Raw genomic sequence first — 18,036 nt, forward strand, 5'->3', positions numbered from 1 at the left:
TCTAGGAGTGTATGACCCCGTTTTAAACTTCCATGTGTGTGTGATGCCGTACACACTCCTGGTTTCACACTATTTCACCGATCTACGCACCAAGACGTGCTAGATTTAAAATCAGCATTGCAAATGTTCCATTCAACACATTTGTTAGAGCTCAACAACGCACACGACATGTTAAATGTACATATGACTTCAGTTCAAACTCCACAGGGCACCTTTAAGTTAGGTGTGAGCTACAGAGTGACAGATAATCCTCTGAATGAGGAGGCTGAAACATGTTTCAGATGAAATGTCTGTGACATCTTCATAATGTTTCTATGCAGAACAACTCAGCACAAAAATCAGTAGACAAATTCAGCTTTATTGACAAGAACATTAGTGCTGATACAAGGCAGGAGCTAGGGGGAAGCTCAAAACAGTGCATAACTCAGATACAAAAACCATCGTAGAGTCCCTCTTCACCGATCTGGAGTCTGGACAATCCCTTTAGTTGTTCCATTAAAAGATGGAATAAAAAGTTTAGTTTAAAAATGGAATAGACTGAAGCCCCCCCGATGAGAGCCTGACATGTAAACTGACTTTTTCTTGTTTTTTTTTTTTTTTTAACTTACTTTATATACAGTACAAAACATGCATCCCATGTTATTCCACAACTACCAGTCTTACAATGTACACTGATTGCACAAAATCAAATAGAAATCATGATAAAAAGAAATAATACACAAACTGTACACATCCGTCACAGACGCTACAAGCAAGACATACTTTGCTATTCCTATTTCTCCAACACTGAAAAACATCTTTTCAAGCTACCGTTAATTAACACACCGAATAGAACTGTCCTCTGACTACTGGGCTGTCTTCAGCCTGAGGTAAGCTTTAGCACATGAGACACAGCTCAGTTTCAAAGGCTAAAACAATTTAACAAAATGTGATATAATGCCATAAATCTTTGAATTTCAACCGCCACAAACAATACAAAAGAAATGTATTTTTAAAAGCCAATGTTGTTCCATCTATTGTTGTAGTAAACAAATTCATCCACAAAGTGCCAAGGTAGTTCTGATCCCTTCAGCTGATCCATTACATGTTCAACCATTACGTAGTGCAACACGACTCCAAAAAATTATTACAATGACAGAAAAAAAGGCAAAAACCCAAAAGGCAAGGAAGGGCAAAACGACCGATCAGTGTTCCCTTTTCTGCTTGCGGCCGACGTCCACCTCGTCCAGCCCGGTGGCCGACATGGACTGCTGCAGCTCTCGGAGCTGTGAGTGTGTGCGAGGCGCCTGCTTCTTCAGCTTCTGCAGGTGAACGTCGATGGGGTCCAGATCGGGCTCGGCGGCGGGGACGGGCAGGTAGCCGCCGTCCCTCGGCAGACACATACACCAGCCGGCGCCGGCCAGGTCCAGCTCGCTGTACTCGACCTCCGCCTTCTTCAGCTTGAAGTCCACCATGTCGGCCGACTCGCTCATGTCCACCAGCAGGTTCCAGAAGACGCAGCTCAGGATGATGCCCAGCAGCTGCAGGGACACAATGCAAGTCCTTTCAATGCCTCAAGTCTTTATTGATTCACTCAATTATCAATTCATTTGGTCCCAGAATGGGTTTTTTCTCCATAGACACGGTTAATTAGAGCACTTTTATAGGTGGCGGGTTGAATCACTGGAACTGCTGTACTAGGTTAGAATCATCTGGTGAGAGGTGAACTACAACTCCCAGAAACATCCAATCAGTTAAAGGTTAAAATTCTGATACATGAGCCATAACGGCGTTTATTACACGTCTGTGTTGAATACTCGATTCTGATTGGTCAATCATGGCGTTCTGCATTCTGTAATTTCTGTATAACAGACCGTTGCTATGTATAACAGACCATTGCTACGTATATCAGACCGTTGCTACATATAACAGACCGTTGCTACGTATAGCAGACTGTTGCTACGTATATCAGACCGTTGCTACGTATATCAGACCGTTGCTATGTATAACAGACCGTTGCTACGTATATCAGACCGTTGCTACGCATAGCAGACCGATACTACGTATAACAGACCGTTGCTACATATAACAGACCGTTGCTACGTATATCAGACCGTTGCTACGTATAACAGACCGTTGCTACGTATATCAGACCGTTGCTACGTATAACAGACCGTTGCTACGTATATCAGACCGTTACTATGTATAACAGTCCGTTGCTACGTATAACAGACCGTTGCTACGTATAACAGACTGTTGCTATGTATAACAGACCGTTGCTATGGGCGCAGCTCTGATGTCGGACTCTGGAGTACTGTTTTTGTGTCATTATTGATTTCTTCAGTAAGTAGCCGTGTAATGAGCAGGATAATGTACAGCTAGCGGGTCATTGTTGTGAAAGAATCCCCTTCAAGGCGATGAGAGACCCGTCCTCTTCGCGTCCGGGGTGCAGCATCGCTCTGTCAGGGATTCTTTCACAACAATGACCAGCTCGCTGTACATTATCCCTTATGTGGAAGTTTAAGGTTTCTGTTGAGAAAACTGAAAACAATCTGCAGCTTGAATTCATTTACTTTTAAACTGGGTCAATGTGGGTGAATTCAGCAACTATGGCGCCGTGTTTTAGTCACAATGAAGCGTTTTAAATCAGGCTCTGGTTGAGTGCAGGTAAACAGTACTGGTGGAGAGCAAAGCACGCTTTGGCCAGAATACAATCTGGGAGCCCACCGACTATCATCTGATGATTTACATTTTATTATCTTAAAATGATCTGGTAAACTGGCTACCAGTGAACGGTCCGGTCGTAGACGTCCAAATCCAGTCTTGCGTCTAAAATCGCTGATCGGACTGTAAACGGGCGTACGGAACAGTAAGTCTTGGCCCAGATATTCATCGTCAGACAGATTGCCGATGGGTTCTCGCCATAGACCAGACCGGTACATATGGGTACAACGCAAAACGTCAAGGCCACGCCCCTTTTGGGGGGATAGAAAACCGAAGGTCCTTAATGCCAGGATCAGACTACAGAATATTTCTGATGGTTACGAAGGTCACTATGTCAGATTAGACGATTGAGAGCCATTCATTCTTGTCGTGACTCGACCGCGACACATGACAGACTACACGTCCGACACACACACTCTCCCGGCACCGCCGTCTTAATATACGGGCTCAAGCCCCCGGGCCCGACCAAGTAAAGGGGCCTGACCATGTAAAGGGGCCCGACCATGTAAAGGGGCCCACGAGGCTCCAGGGGAAAACAGTACAAATATAATTCACAGGGAGAAGAGAAAGCGAGCGCGCAACGGGATGCTCCATGCGCAAAGACGCAACGACGGTGGTGTTTTTTACTACGACACAACCTAGATTGAATATCCTACGGCGAGGTCCGGTAACAGTCCGATGACATCATTCTGCAGAATAAGTAGCCATGTGCGTCTGTTTACAGCTGTGTGCATCCGTGCTCAGCCGGTCAAATTCATGGCCATGACGGAATGTCTTGGAAAGCAAAAAAAAAATAAATAAAACATGCTAGACCTTCTGTCGGGACGTCGTGAGGCGTCCCAGACGTCGTGAGGCGTCCCAGACGTCGTGAGACGTCGTGAGGCGTCCCAGACGTCGTGTGGCGTCCAAGACGTCCCAGACGTCGTGAGGCGTCCCAGACGTCGTGAGGCGTCCCAGACACGGCGTCGGTTGTTGTGTACTATGACACACTACACGAGATAAAACGATCGATTCTCGCACACGACACTCATTTATCGTTCCCGATCCGAGTTGACACCCTATGACGGCCGTGTCGGGCTGACATCGTGTAGTCTGAACCGGGCATTAGAGGTTAATGTAATTTGATGTGTTTGGATTACAATTGTATTTACTTTGATTCAAGCTTTTAGATGGTCCTCAGTAATATAATATCTCCAACAGTCAGACGTCTGTTTGTGTAGAGCAACACTTATTTACAGGATCAACACAGTGAGGGAATGAACGTCCTGTCTGTTAACCTAGTAGGATTAGAAACTCAGGAGAAAACAGTGGTGTGAGGGCACTATTAACTGCAAGAGTATGTGTTTATTTCAACTGGACAAAATTTATGAGCTACAATTTATTGTGGAGCAGTGGTGCTGGAAAGAAAAACTGCTTTTTATGCAGCTGTTTAGAGAAGTAATTATTGTAATTACTCCTCTCTGAGGGGGTCTAAATGTATGAAACAGAAGATTTGTGGATGTTGTAATACGCAGGAGAGAAATTCAGACTTACCAGAAGTAATGAAACTATCAAAAACTGAAAACTTAAATTTACTCCACAATGAATTTAGTTTTTGCTAACAATGTTAAATATTCGGACAGCGTTAAATCAGTCTTTTAGGCAGGGTGGAACACAATTTGCCAGGCAGTGTTGTTCAAATTAAAATGTGAGAAAGTTTCACAGGAAGTGGGGAGTTTACAGTTCAGATATCAAGGTTAATTTGAAGAGGAGCATTTGGTTGGAAAGAGGGCTTCAGACCCAGTTCAGTGTCAGTGAGTTTTAAATTACCTGAGGCAGCCCGATGGCGCAGCAGAGAGCAACAGTTATTCCAATGTTGTCACTCATCCACAGGTTGACTGCATGGATGCAGCCTCGCACATGGATCAACTCATGCAGGGTTTCACGCTGATGCACAGACCAGAGGAAGACAACAAGAGGAAAGTTTCAGTTTCAAACTCAAACTCAACATTCGCTGCTCGAAAACAAGAAGAGAACTAGAACCAGTCAGTTTCTGACACACAGTAGAAAGTATTTCAACTTCAGCTGCTGGCTAGAAAAACTAGAAGCTGGAAGATGGAAAAATAGTCAATTAGCATCAGAGAGTGACCTTCTACTCCCTGACATCCAGCAACAACACATCATCACTGTAAACTAGACATTAGATAAAGAGAATACTCTCTCAGTCATAAACACCTCCTCTCAGGAACAAGTACATCACACAGCCTGATGCTAATGCTAATGCTAATGCTTCTGAGAGGACAATAAGCTTTGACCAAGAGCCTGGACATTCCTTTAAAGCCATGAAACACTAGATAATACTACAGAGGTGATGTGTATTATATTCAAAGACTAGACAATTTCATATTCACAAGATTATCATCGTTATATGTTTTGTTATTATTATTATCACATATTACTTTTCAAAGGAGACTAGCAGCATGGGCTCTGTTCAAAATAGCATAGAAATGTTCTATTAATGCTAAGGTACTATTAATGCTAACGTACTATTCACACTAAGGTACTATTAATGCTAACGTACTATTCACACTAACGTACTATTAATGCTAACGTACTATTCACACTAAGGTACTATTAATGCTAACGTACTATTCACACTAACGTACTATTAATGCTAACGTATTATTCACACTAAGGTACTATTAATGCTAACGTACTATTCACACTAAGGTACTATTAATGCTAACGTACTATTCACACTAACGTACTATTAATGCTAACGCACTATTTACACTAACATACTATTAATGCTAACATACTATTCACACTAACGTACTATTAATGCTAACGCACTATTTACACTAACATACTATTAATGCTAACGTACTATTCACACTAACGTACTATTAATGCTAATGTACTATTCACACTAACGTACTATTAATGCTAACGCACTATTTACACTAACATACTATTCACGCTAACGTACTATTCACACTAACGTACTATTCACACTAACGTACTATTAATGCTAACGTACTATTCACACTAACGTACTATTAATGCTAACGCACTATTTACACTAACATACTATTAATGCTAACGCACTATTTACACTAACATACTATTAATGCTAACGTACTATTCACACTAACGTACTATTAATGCTAACGCACTATTCACACTAACATACTAATAATGCTAACGTACTATTCACACTAACATACTATTAATGCTAACGTACTATTCACACTAACATACTATTCACACTAACGTACTATTCACTCTAACGTACTATTCACACTAACGTACTATTCAAACTCACGTACTATTCACACTAACGTACTATTAATGCTTACGTACTGTTCACTCTAACGTACTATTAATGCTAACATACTATTAATACTAACGTACTATTCACACTAATGTACTATAGATACTAACGTACTATCGATACTAACGTACTATTCACACTAACGTACTATTAATACTAACGTACTATTCACAATATAGTACTATAGATACTAACGTACTATTCACACTAATGTACTATAGATACTAAAGTACTATTCACACTAATGTTCTATAGATACTAACGTACTATAGATACTAACGTACTATTCACACTAACGTACTATAGATACAAATGTACTATTCACACTAACGTACTATTAATGCTAACATACTATTCACACTAACGTACTATTAATGCTAACGTACTATTCACTCTAACGTACTATTCACACTAACGTACTATTCACAATAACGTACTATTAATACTAACGTACTATTCACACTAACGTACTATTAACGCTAACGTACTATTCACGCTAACGTACAATTAACGCTAACATACTATTCACACTAACATACTATTAATTCTAACATACTATTCATACTAACATACTATTTATACTAACGTGCTATTCACACTAACATACTATTAATACTATCATACTACTAATGCTAAAGTACTATTCACACGAACATACTATTCACACTAACGTACTATTAATGCTAACATACTATTAATACTAACGTACTATAGATACTAACGTACTATCGATACTAACGTACTATTCACACTAACGTTCTATTAATGCTAACGTACTATTCACACTAACGTACTATTAATACTAACGTACTATTCACAATATAGTACTATAGATACTAACGTACTATTCACACTAATGTACTATAGATACTAAAGTACTATTCACACTAAGGTACTACAGATACTAAAGTACTATTCACACTAATGTTCTATAGATACTAACGTACTATAGATACTAACGTACTATTGATACTAACGTACTATTCACACTAACGTACTATAGATACAAATGTACTATTCACACTAGCGTACTATTCACACTAAAATACTATTCAAACTAGCGTACTGTTCACACTTGCGTATTATTCACACTAGCGTACTATTCACACTAACGTAGTATTCACAATAACGTACTATTCACACTAACGTACTATTCACAATAACGTACTATTAATACTAATGTACTATTCACACTAACGTACTATTAATGCTAACGTACTATTCACTCTAACGTACTATTCACGCTAACGTACTATTAATGCTAACGTACTATTCACGCTAACGTACTATTAATGCTAACATACTATTAATACTAACGTACTATTCACACTAATGTACTATAGATACTAACGTACTATCGATACTAACGTACTATTCACATTAACGTACTATTAATACTAACGTACTATTCACAATATAGTACTATAGATACTAACGTACTATTCACACTAATGTACTATAGATACTAAAGTACTATTCACACTAATGTTCTATAGATACTAACGTACTATAGATACTAACGTACTATTCACACTAACGTACTATAGATACAAATGTACTATTCACACTAGCGTACTATAGATACAAATGTACTATTCACACTAGCGTACTATAGATACTAATGTACTATTCACACTAGCGTACTATTCACACTAGAATACTATTCAAACTAGCGTACTGTTCACACTTGCGTATTATTCACACTAGCGTACTATTCACACTAACGTAGTATTCACAATAACGTACTATTCACACTAACGTAGTATTCACAATAACGTACTATTCACACTAACGTACTATTAATGCTAACGTACTATTCACACTAACGTACTATTCACAATAACGTACTATTAATACTAATGTACTATTTACACTAACGTACTATTAATGCTAACGTACTATTCACTCTAACGTACTATTCACGCTAACGTACTATAGATACTAACGTACTATCGATACTAACGTACTATTCATACTAACATACTAAAAAAAAACCTCTTATAATATAAGATAATTACAATGATTTTATCCATATTGCTCATTCCTAAACTGCATACTCATGATAACACCAGTGTGTCAGTGTGATTAAATAAAACCAATGTTAAACATAATAATAGTGAAGATATGATGTAGTAACTAATGACTATTATCAATTAATCCGATGATTATTTCCTCAATTAATTGACTAATTTATGCAGCTCTAATATGATGAAAGAAAAGACAGCAGACGTTATCTCAGTGGGTACAACATGTTAAAATGTCCTAATGAGCCGCTGCCGTGCTGTTAGGAGTCCTAGATGTGTCTATAATGAGCAGTTGTTCCTCTTACCTGTTCATTCAGAGTCTTGTAACCACACAGAGTGTTGATGACCTCTCCTACCTGTGGAAAAAGTTTTAGAGATTTAGAGAGTCAGAGACAAGACTTTAGGTGCACTATGATGACCAGAGACAACACCATGGGGACATGTGTGGGAGTAAAGCTCATCACCAGGGAGTGTTCCTGTCCCCTGGCAGCCAGAGCGTGAACTCAAGTGTTTGCAGAATGACTGTAGCCCCGACAGGTAGGAACCGATAACAGTTGAAACCCAGACAGTTTTCCTAATCAACTCCCGCTGTGAGAGTATTGGATGATTCGGTCATTAAATTTCTCCAGCACAGCTCCACTGCTTCCAGAGACATTATCAGTGTTTTGAGCCGAGGGTCAGGAGTGATATCGGGCGTATAGAGGGTGGAGGGGGCCACGAGGGTCCAACAGTTCATTTAAAGAGAGAACTCTGCGAAAGGCCACATACAAGACACTTCTCTCACACAATCAATTACATCTCTGATGTGTAGATAATAAAGTGTTTCTTCTTGCTTTGATAAAGCAGGAGACATCACTAACTCTCAACCACCATCAGCAGCGACTAGGATTATCAGGATGGCTGTAACATCACTGACACCGAACAGATCGGTATCAATTAGGGATGTTAATAATTAACCGTTAACCGACGTTAGAAATGTTAACCGATTAATTGGTTAAACGAAAATTAAAAAATAGCTAGAAAGCTGAGCAAAACTCAGAGGAGCGGCTCGTCACTTAAAGGAGAAAAGCTGGTCCACCTAAACAGCCCCCCTTAAGAGAGTCTGAGCCGGAGTTACAGACACAGGAAGTTGGCTTGGAGGAGTTGTAGCCAAGCCCCCAGGAAGAGCGCCGGTTGTCGATCCCGACTTTCGTAGTGGCCAAACGGCGGTACGACAACTTCTGTGTCCGTCACGTGATGCCATTGGGCCCAAAAAGACTTTTTCCCATAGATTTCCATTGGGAAAGAGACGTCTGTAACTCAGAGGATCATTTATTTTGAGGTGAATCAACTCCCCAGTATGAACACTCTAATAGTCCTTATTTAAATCATTACGTTTTTAAAGTTGTAAAATGAACTAACAGCTGAATCCAGAGTTATTTCCCTTCCTCCGTTCATGTGAGTGAGACCCAGATCGAGGCTGGAGCGCAAGCCGTGATGACGGCGTGACGTTAGGACCCCGTGACCAAGTCATGTGACCGAGCAGACGCTACTCCGCCAAAATCCGGGTACTTTTCCAGACGGAAGTCGAGCCATTTAGACTTCATGCTACAGTCCAATACAAGCACTGAGTGAGTGCATTGAACAAGTCAGTAATTGGATGTGCCAGAATTTTCTTCAGTTGAACAAAGACAAAACTGAGGTCGTAGTTTTTGGAGCCAAAAAGGAAAGATTAAAGGTTAGTGCTCACCTACAATCTGTAATGTTAAAAAGCTCGGACCAAGCCAGAAACCTTGGTGTAGTCATGGACTCTGATCTGAGCTTTAACAGCCATATTAAGACAATTACAAAGACAGCCTTCTATCACCTGAAGAATATAGCAAGAATTAGAGGACTGATGTCTCAGCAGGATTTGGTAAAACTAGTCCATGCATTTATCTTCAGCTGACTTGACTACTGTAACGGCGTCTTTACTAGTCTTCCTAAAAAATCGATCAGACAGCTGCAGCTGATTCAGAACGCTGCTGCTAGAGTCCTCACTAAGACCAAGAAAGTGGATCACATCAGTCCAGTTCTGAGGTCTCTACACTGGCTCCCTGTGTCTCAGAGTCCTCACTAAGACCAAGAAAGTGGATCACATCAGTCCAGTTCTGAGGTCTCTACACTTGCTCCCTGTCTCTCAGAGAATTGATTTCTAAATACTTCTGCTGGTTTACAAAGCACTAAATGGTTTAGGGCCAAAATACATTTCTGATCTTCTGCTACGTTCTGAACCATCCAGACCTCTCAGGTCATCTGGATCAGGTCTGCTTAGTGTCCCCTGAGACAGAACTAAACATGCAGAAGCAGCATTCAGTTTTTATGCATCAAATATCTGGAACAAGCTCCCAGAAACCTGCAGGACCGCTCCAACTCTGAGTTCTTTTAAAACAAAGCTTAAAACTTTCCTGTTTGCTGCTGCTGCCTTTAATTAAACCAGATAATGATCTTATATACTGCACTAGAGATTTTACTCTTTTGTGTTATATTCTATTTTAGCTTCTATCCTAGCTTTTATTTTTAGCTTGTTTTTATTTTCTAATCTTTAATGTTTTAATGTTTTTATAACTGTTTTAATTATGTCGTAATTTTCTTTTGCACTTTGTCGCAATGTTCTTGAATGTTTATGTAAAGCACTTTGAATTGCCCTGTTGTTGAAATGTGCTATACAAATAAAGCTGCCTTGCCTTGATGCTCCACTGAGCAACTCTCATAGGAATGACTGGGCCCCGCCTCCAACGCTGGATCCAGTTCTCTTAATATATCCATGGTTGTAGCATTTATTCACCGACAAATAATCTGTACACACACTGTCTGCTACACCTACGTTCACAGCTATCACGCCACTGACAGCCACACGCACACGCGCACGCACACACTAACGTTACGCCGCGCTGACAAACCTTATGTGTGTGACAACGGCGAGCATGAAGTCACCAGCAACGCTACAGCTGCTAACGTAGCACAAACACACACGGTCTGTCAGACACTCGCTAACGTTACGCCGGGCAGACACACAGCTGACAATCTCACTGCTAAACTAACGGACTAAATAATGCGGTGGAGACTTACTGGGACAATGCACGCAGCATCATGGCTGCTACAGTAACTCTCCCGGTCTGGTGAACCGGGGACTCAGTTGTCTGTTGTGCTCATACACTGCAGCTGGTGATAAATGATGATTTAACCTGTGTGTGCATCGGCTTTTTGTTGCAGCTGGGCGGCTTGCTAGGCACTAAAAATAGCACGGCTGAATGCGACACACACAGGTTAATAATCGGTTAACGAGGGTCGGTTATCGGTTAGAAACATTTTTTAAATTAGCATCCCTAGTATGAATACCTGCTAATTAACTGGCTGAACTGGTTACCCTGAAATGGGCCCTCATCTCAGAGTAGAAACTGAAAATCTGTGCGAACAAAGAGAAGCTAATTTCATCTATTTACATTCTACTCTGTGAACATTGTCAGTCTGATTGCGGCCTTCCAAGCAACCAATGTGATCCAGATCCATAGGACACACGGCAACTACCTGTCTGAACAGGTTGCTAGTGAGTTGACTAAATGTCCGTTACAGGTTTAGTTTGTATTGTGTTATATACTGTACTATGTTAAAGGGACTGTTTGTAACTTTCAGAAATGCTTGTTAACAGCGACACCTGTGGCCGTTAAGTCAACTGAAGTCAGCGTCGGGTTCGCGGTGGCTCACTCTAAATAGACATGAACAAGCATCACTCAAAACAGTGAGGCGACACACGTCAGCTAAAAGCACAATATCACTCTATATTTCAGCTGCTTGGCAGTAATATTAGCTGACCAGATGAAGGTCTCTCCATGAATCACTGCTGATCCTAGTGTTGGCTTTTCCTGCTTCAGCCGCGGAGGCTGAAGCATGAAGAGAAACGAACATTCACTAGATATTCTCAGAGCTAAACTAACTCTTGGACCTAACTCTTGCAGTGTGGAGTGAGCGCGCATGAACGTGAGTTGGAGCGAGAGAGCGAGAACGAGAACGAGCACGGTTTGTGAGTGAAGGCAAACAGGCAGCGGCGCAGAGACTCCGGCCACACGCGGGCGCGCATATGCGAGCGTGCATGGGAAACCGACCCGGTAGATTTATACGTGTAAAAAGTTACAAACAGTCCCTTTAAGTGTTTCCTTTCATTTACAATACATCCACGCTTGAACTGCAGTTTCTTGGGGTGGTTTCAACCAACTCCGGTTTCCCATAATCCGTTATTTATTGGTGAGCACCAAATAATCACATGTGGTGTGATTTTGATTTCCCGATGGGGGTTCATGTGCTGCTGATGATGATGCAGGATGATCAATCAGTGAGTTAGTTGCCAGCCAGCCCATGTGTTCAGTCCTCGCGGTTGATTTGTAATAAGTCAGTGTGACCACGAACCCGACTAGAGAACTAAGAGGTCTCTTTGTCCTTGATCTGGACCAACTGAACTGTAACACAGGTGTGACAGCATTTACAGGAAGTAACAGCTGCTGCAGATGTTTTATGGGATTTTGTGTAAATTTCCAGCACTCACCTTGCGGCGAACACAACAGGTATACGGAACCCCGCAGGCTAGTGGACCAGTACCATTGCAGAAATGGTACTGGTTGACTCCCCAGTCTTTATACTCGTCCCCTCCACAACATGAAAACTGGAAGACAAAACAGCAAGACAAGGCAGTTAGGAACCAAGCATGCCATCAGAACAAAAGGTCCACGTCAAATTTAAATGTGAAACGACAACAAGCTGAAGCTCTTTCAGATGAAACCATCCCGCTGAGTTACAGCGTCTGCTGTGTAATCCACACACCCGATCTCATCACGCCACCCAGACAACCATCTCTCTGTATATCCCAGTCCTACAGCAGACTGAAGTCCATGTGGAGATGAAACAGGAGCTCATGTGAAGACTGAAGAGTTTCTGACATTTTTAAGTACTTCACAGAGACAATTAATCCTGTGTCAAACGTGTTGAGACCTTTCCTAGACGATGAAGGACACCAATTACAGACAAGAGAAACTGAACTTGTACAGAATATGGTTCAGTGGAGCCAATACTGAGGTCACTTCTACTGTTGATGCTCAGATGAAAAATGGATCTCAAACAGAGAGCTCATGTAGTAGGGCTGTGTGCTAGCAAGAATCTGGCGATATGATATCATGGTATCATGATACAGGGGTTACAATTCAATATATTGCGATACTGTAAGCAATTTATTAAATCTAATTTTATGAAAATTGTCATAGTATAAATAACACACCATCATATGCATAAAATCTGAGTATAGTACTTTTGGGATGTGCATTAGCATTTATCACTGTCTCTTTAACATCCAACATCACAGCACTACTCTGACTGACTGACTTTGCATGTAAACTATTAATTAAAAATTGATACAATGATTTTGAGAATCAATACAGTATCACAAAACATAATATTACAATATTTGATATTTTCTTACAGCCCTAACATGCAGCAATTTTTCTTTTATTCATGTATTCTCTTTGTAGATTTAGCAGCTGTAGACTGCCACAACTAATGTATTATTATTATATATTATGTATATTATTTATTCCCAGCATTGTTTGCAGCTCTACCCAGTCCATCAGATAGACCAAAAGACACTACTTTGTCTTTTTGCTGCTCTAGAAGACACCTTTAGATTTCCTAGTCTGATTTTAGAGAAGCAAAACATGATGTCGAATGGTGTGTCCTTTAAAGAACCATCTTTGATCCAGCTACATGGTAAATGGTAAATGGACCTGCATCTATACATCTCCTTTCTAGTCTTCCAATTGGTGGGCGACCCGCTCTACCTCTGAGCCACAGCCACCCCATGAACCATAAATACATACATGAACCATAATACTAAGTAGTCACACTGTAGGTCCAGTCGTATCATTATCAAGACTTATTAGACGTCTTCAGTTTGTCATGAAATGATGACGTCCCAGGAGGGTCTGACAGAGCAGGTATGTGTGTGCTCATCACGCCACAACAGTAAGTACTGAAAATAAGGAAATAGAAATGGTTCAAACTGAAATCAACAATCTCATCATCTGTGATATGAAATGAGCAGCTTGGTGCTAAACTGGTTGGACTGAAATCCTCCGAGTTAACCCCTTCTGGTCCATCCCACATCTGTTCATCCTACACCTGCATATCACAACAATATCAAACAATACCATCACTTTATAACAATACCTAGTATTCAAATTTGTAATCATTACTAACGTCCACAAATCTCCCAAATAAATGTCACATTTTCTAGATAAAATTTCAAACTACCTTTTGTTGCATATAGTCCAAGATGTTTTTGAAGTCCAGGTCATCGTAGTAGTGTTTAATTCCTTCACGTATACTGCTCTGAAACAATGCAGAAGTCTAGATCAAATGAGAGAGGAGAGGAGGTCATTGTTAGCAGTCAGTAGTGACCCGGCTGTGGCTAGAGGCTACCGTTAGGGCTAATATATGAGAATGTACTAATAAGACGTTCACCTTGTTTTCAAAGATGAGCGCCGTGGTGAGGCCGACGGCCTGAAGCAGCAGCAACACACAGAGAACACAGAGGAACTGCAGAGGGACAAAGAGAACATTCATACAGCGTTTAACACACCTAGTCACACTTCTACCAAATAATAATAATAATTATAATAATAATAATAATATTTATTTATATAGCACCTTTCAAAACAGTTACAAAGTGCTTTACAATAAAAAACACAACACATTTAAAACACAGGGATAACAAAAGGTACTAAAAGCCACTAACTAAACATCTATAAAACCTGAAGGGTAAAACAACTACAATGTCATAAAACAAATAAAATCACAGAAAAGCAATTCTAAAAAAGTGAGTTCTTAAAAGTGATTTGAAAGTGACAGAGGCTGTATCCCAAACCTCATACTATACTAGAGGTACAACCTCATACTCTACTAGAGGTACAACCTCATACTCTACTAGTAATACAACCTCATACTCTACTAGTAATACAACCTCATACTATACTAGAGGTACAACCTCATACTATACTAGAGGTACAACCTCATACTATACTAGTAGTACAACCTCATACTATACTAGAGGTACAACCTCATACTATACTAGTAGTACAACCTCATTGTATACTAGAGGTACAACCTCATACTATACTAGTAATACAACCTCATACTCTACTAGTAATACAACCTCATACTCTACTAGTAATACAACCTCATACTATACTAGAGGTACAACCTCATACTATACTAGTAGTATAACCTCATACTATACTAGTAGTACAACCTCATACTATACTAGTAGTACAACCTCATTCTATACTAGTAATACAACCTTATACTATACTAGTAATACAACCTCATACTATACTAGTAGTACAACCTCATACTATACTAGAGGTACAACCTCATACTATACTAGTAATACAACCTCATACTATACTAGTAATACAACCTCATACTATACTAGTAAAACAACCTCATACTATACTAGTAATACAACCTCATACTATACTAGTAGTATAACCTCATACTATACTAGTAGTACAACCTCATACGATACTAGTAATACAACCTCATACTATACTAGTAGTACAACCTCATACTATACTAGTACAACCTCATACTATACTAGTAGTACAACCTCATACTATACTAGAGGTACAACCTCATACTATACTAGTAGTACAACCTCATTGTATACTAGAGGTACAACCTCATACTATACTAGTAATACAACCTCATACTCTACTAGTAATACAACCTCATACTCTACTAGTAATACAACCTCATACTATACTAGAGGTACAACCTCATACTATACTATTAGTATAACCTCATACTATACTAGTAGTACAACCTCATACTATACTAGTAGTACAACCTCATTCTATACTAGTAATACAACCTTATACTATACTAGTAATACAACCTCATACTATACTAGTAGTACAACCTCATACTATACTAGAGGTACAACCTCATACTATACTAGTAATACAACCTCATACTATACTAGTAATACAACCTCATACTATACTAGTAATACAACCTCATACTATACTAGTAAAACAACCTCATACTATACTAGTAATACAACCTCATACTATACTAGTAGTATAACCTCATACTATACTAGTAGTACAACCTCATACGATACTAGTAATACAACCTCATACTATACTAGTAGTACAACCTCATACTATACTAGTACAACCTCATACTATACTAGTACAACCTCATACTATACTAGTAGTACAACCTCATACTATACTAGTAGTACAACCTCATACTATACTAGTAATACAACCTCATACTATACTAGTAGTACAACCTCATACTATACTACCTCATACTATACTAGTAGTACAACCTCATACTATACTAGTAATACAACCTCATACTATACTGGTACAACCTCATACTATACTAGTAGTACAACCTCATACTATACTAGTAGTACAACCTCATACTATACTAGTAGTACAACCTCATACTATACTAGTAGTACAACCTCATACTATACTAGTACAACCTCATACTATACTAGTACAACCTCATACTATACTAGTAGTACAACCTCATACTATACTAGTAATACAACCTCATACTATACTAGTAGTACAACCTCATACTATACTAGTAGTATAACCTCATACTATACTAGTAGTACAACCTCATACTATACTAGTAGTACAACCTCATTCTATACTAGTAGTACAACCTCATACTATACTAGTAATACAACCTCATACTATACTAGTACAACCTCATTCTATACTAGTAGTACAACCTCATACTATACTAGTAATACAACCTCATACTATACTAGTAGTACAACCTCATACTATACTAGAGGTACAACCTCATACTATACTAGTAGTACAACCTCATACTATACTAGTACAACCTCATACTATACTAGTACAACCTCATACTATACTAGTACAACCTCATACTATACTAGTAGTACAACCTCATACTATACTAGTAGTACAACCTCATACTATACTAGTAATACAACCTCATACTATACTAGTAGTACAACCTCATACTATACAACCTCATACTATACTAGTAATACAACCTCATACTATACTGGTACAACCTCATACTATACTAGTAGTACAACCTCATACTATACTAGTAATACAACCTCATACTATACTAGTAGTACAACCTCATACTATACTAGTAGTACAACCTCATACTATACTAGTACAACCTCATACTATACTAGTACAACCTCATACTATACTAGTAGTACAACCTCATACTATACTAGTAATACAACCTCATACTATACTAGTAGTACAACCTCATACTATACTAGTAGTATAACCTCATACTATACTAGTAGTACAACCTCATACTATACTAGTAGTACAACCTCATTCTATACTAGTAGTACAACCTCATACTATACTAGTAATACAACCTCATACTATACTAGTACAACCTCATTCTATACTAGTAGTACAACCTCATACTATACTAGTAATACAACCTCATACTATACTAGTACAACCTCATACTATACTAGTACAACCTCTTACTATACTAGTAGTACAACCTCATACTATACTAGTAATACAACCTCATACTATACTAGTAGTACAACCTCATATTATACTAGTAGTACAACCTCATTCTATACTAGTAGTACAACCTCATACTATACTAGTAGTACAACCTCATACTATACTAGTAGTACAACCTCATACTATACTAGTAATACAACCTCATACTATACTGGTACAACAACCTCATACTATACTAGTAGTACAACCTCATACTATACTAGTAATACAACCTCATACTATACTGGTACAACCTCATACTATACTAGTAGTACAACCTCGTACTATACTAGTAATACAACCTCATACTATACTAGTAGTACAACCTCATACTATACTAGTAGTACAACCTCATACTACACTAGTAGTATAACCTCATACTATACTAGTA

The 18,036-nt window shown here is 39.2% G+C and overlaps 1 protein-coding gene across 2 annotated transcripts in view; it reads right to left on the minus strand.

Moving 5' to 3' along the window:
* Positions 1 to 338: 338 nt before the first annotated feature.
* Positions 339 to 18,036, minus strand: part of zgc:110329 (uncharacterized protein LOC550500 homolog) — a 42,431-nt gene continuing 24,733 nt past the window's right edge. For both annotated transcript variants that reach the window (XM_037778338.1, XM_037778339.1), the window contains exons 3-8: positions 14,566 to 14,640; positions 14,356 to 14,451; positions 12,602 to 12,718; positions 8,346 to 8,396; positions 4,513 to 4,629; positions 339 to 1,520 (exon numbers count right to left, since the gene is read on the minus strand). In XM_037778338.1, coding sequence (XP_037634266.1) covers positions 1,185 to 1,520; positions 4,513 to 4,629; positions 8,346 to 8,396; positions 12,602 to 12,718; positions 14,356 to 14,451; positions 14,566 to 14,640 — 792 coding nt within the window. In that variant the 3' untranslated portion in view covers positions 339 to 1,184. The remainder of the gene's footprint in view (positions 1,521 to 4,512; positions 4,630 to 8,345; positions 8,397 to 12,601; positions 12,719 to 14,355; positions 14,452 to 14,565; positions 14,641 to 18,036) is intronic.

This window comes from Sebastes umbrosus, chromosome 8, assembly GCF_015220745.1.
Source record: "Sebastes umbrosus isolate fSebUmb1 chromosome 8, fSebUmb1.pri, whole genome shotgun sequence".
NCBI classification, from domain to species: Eukaryota; Metazoa; Chordata; class Actinopteri; order Perciformes; family Sebastidae; genus Sebastes; species Sebastes umbrosus.